The sequence below is a fragment of the Lathyrus oleraceus genome, chromosome 4 (genome assembly GCF_024323335.1).
Source record: "Lathyrus oleraceus cultivar Zhongwan6 chromosome 4, CAAS_Psat_ZW6_1.0, whole genome shotgun sequence".
NCBI lineage: Eukaryota > Viridiplantae > Streptophyta > Magnoliopsida > Fabales > Fabaceae > Lathyrus > Lathyrus oleraceus.
Window position 1 is genome coordinate 438,574,366 of NC_066582.1, and position 2,551 is coordinate 438,576,916.

Sequence of the window (2,551 nt, forward strand, 5' to 3'; positions counted from 1 at the left end):
TGCACTTTCTTTGTTTGGGATCACTTCAGGAGCGAAAACCCTTCCATTTCGAGTCACACCACTAGCTCTAGCAATGTTAGTCACGTCTGGCTCTTTCAAAATTACTGGTTTATTACCCACATAAACTACAGGCTCATAGTTCCAAGGCACTGCTTTGATACTGTCAAATGAGAATGGAGCGGGAACATAGATAACCATGGGCTCAATCTTCTTCACTGGCTCTAGGTCAACATTTCTATGATAAGGGACCACAAAAGGCTTGGTAAGCCTCTCTTGATCAAATACAGGTACAATCACAGCAATATCCTCATCAATCTTTGCTCTAGTGAACTGAATAACCTGCTGATCCATCAAATGTTAAAGACAAATTTTGAATTCACCACACTGATCAGGGTTGGATGAACACACCACACAATTATCATGTACTCCATTCATCAATTCTGCTTCCATCAATCTAGCATGGACCACTGTTAAAAGAGTCTTCAACTTGAACACATCCTTTATCAATCCATCATCAGTTGAACTGTCTATAACATTGACACCTGAACCATCATGTTTAGGCAAAGGATTGTTCCCCACATTTGGAACATCAGCAAAAGACAATATTTTCTGATCTATCAACTCTTGGACCCGGAGCTTGAACACCTTGTAATTCTCTGTTGTATGACCCTCTGAATTAGCATGAAAGGCACATCTAGCATTCTCATCATACCAAGGGTTATGCGGCTTCGGCATTGGAGGTAATGCCCTTGGCACGACAATCCCATTCTGAATCAGATATGGTAGCAATTGAGTGTAAGTCATTAGGATAGGAGCGGTATTCACATTATTGTACTGTTGATATGGCCTCTGTTGATTTGGTCGTTGTTGCTGAACTGGATGTGGTTGATTATTCTATTGATTTCTCTGTTGATGTTGAGGTGGATGAGCCTGGAACTGAGGTTGTGGAGCTTGATATTAAGGAACTGGAACTTGATAGTGAGGTACCGGAGCTGGAATAAGAACATGAGCAATTGGACGATAAGGCATTGTTGGATATTGAGCAGCTGCTATGTAAGGGTATTGATAATAAGGCACATAAGCAGGAGCTCTGGGTGGTACCCTCCCCCTTTGAGAAGAAATGGCACTAGTCTCACCCTCCATCCTCTTGAATCCATTGAAAGGCTTCTTCAAGATTTGTTGGTTGTTGGAACCTCCCTGGATTTTACCACTCTTCAGTCCTTCTTCTACTCTTTCTCCCACGATCACCATGTCAGAAAATCCTATGGACACACTACTGATCAATCTTTCATAATATTGGCCCTGCAAGGTTCCTATGAAAATGTCAATCAACTCACGATCAACCAGCGGTGGATGCACCATTGCAACCAATTCTCTCCAACGTTGTGCATATTCTTTAAAAGACTCATTGTCTTTCTGGGCCATACTCTGAAGCTGAGTACGGTCTGGTGCCATGTCAGTATTATATTTGTATTGCTTTGCAAATGCTTCAGCCAACTCATCCCAAGTGTGGATGTTGTTACACTCCAACTGCATGTACCAATCTAAAGATGCCCTAGTTAGACTATCCTGAAAGCAATGGATCATGAGCTTATCATCTCTGGCATATGCATCCATTTTTCTGCAATACATTTTCAAATGTATGTTAGGACATGTGAGGCCTTTGTATTTTTCAAATTCTGGCGTTTTGAATTTTGGAGGAAGCACCACGTCTGGGACCAGACACATCTCCAAGGCATTCAATCGGGTTGAGTTATATCCTTCCAAGATTCTTAGCTTTTCGGCCAGCGCACGACACATCAGGATAGCCTCAGAATCCTGGGCAGTAGTAGGGATGACCATTGGAGTAGCTACATTATAATTCTGCATTTCAAACTCGTCCTAGAGCTTCTCATCAGTGCGAGGAATGACCACTTGATTGACCACTGGAGGTCCTTGCGCAGCGACCCCATCAGCTACTCCAGAATTATGTGCAGGTGGAGGCACATGAGTTCTTTCAGGCGGTGGAACAAAACCTGGAGGAAGACCGTAGATAACAGGATATGGAATAGGAACTGAAGGTCCTGAATGGAGAGCAACCTTTTGAACTAGAGCGTCGTTCATTACGGCATCAGCAACACGAGCCTTTTCTTCCCTTCTAGCCAGAGCTTGTATAAACTCAAAGATATGCTCAATTCTGCTTTTGACAGAGTCCATCTCCTCTTTGAAGGCAGCTTGTTCTTCTCGAACTACATCCATGATACTTCTTGTGATGGAGCGAGTAGCGTATGCACATTGAGGAATCAGCTTGAACTACTGGAAATGAGGAAAAACGGAATGAGTTTTTGTTTTGAGAAATGAAATGCATGATGCATATGTTAATGCACGTGGATTTTCAAAATGTCTTTTATGCTTATGTTCAATTTTATTTTCAGGGAATCGTGTTAGATTCCTTGTTATTTAACAAGCATCCAAAGAGATCACGGGGAATAAAACAAGAATGGAACCAAACTTTTTATACAAAAGAACTCAAAATCTTTCATTCATTCAATTCACAGCAGAGTACAAGGAT

At 41.9% G+C, this 2,551-nt stretch overlaps 1 protein-coding gene across 1 annotated transcript; it reads right to left on the reverse strand.

Annotated features, from left to right (window-relative positions):
• Window positions 1–957: 957 nt before the first annotated feature.
• LOC127137872 (uncharacterized) lies at window positions 958–1,869 on the reverse strand. Its single transcript, XM_051064291.1, has one exon. It carries the CDS (start codon window positions 1,867–1,869, stop codon window positions 958–960), a length of 912 nt encoding a protein of 303 aa, XP_050920248.1.
• Window positions 1,870–2,551: the final 682 nt, after the last annotated feature.

What these genes read in the sequence shown, in the direction of transcription:
- LOC127137872 (XM_051064291.1), bottom strand. Translation starts at nt 1,869, where the DNA reads ATGCAGAATTATAATGTAGCTACTCCAATGGTCATCCCTACTACTGCC.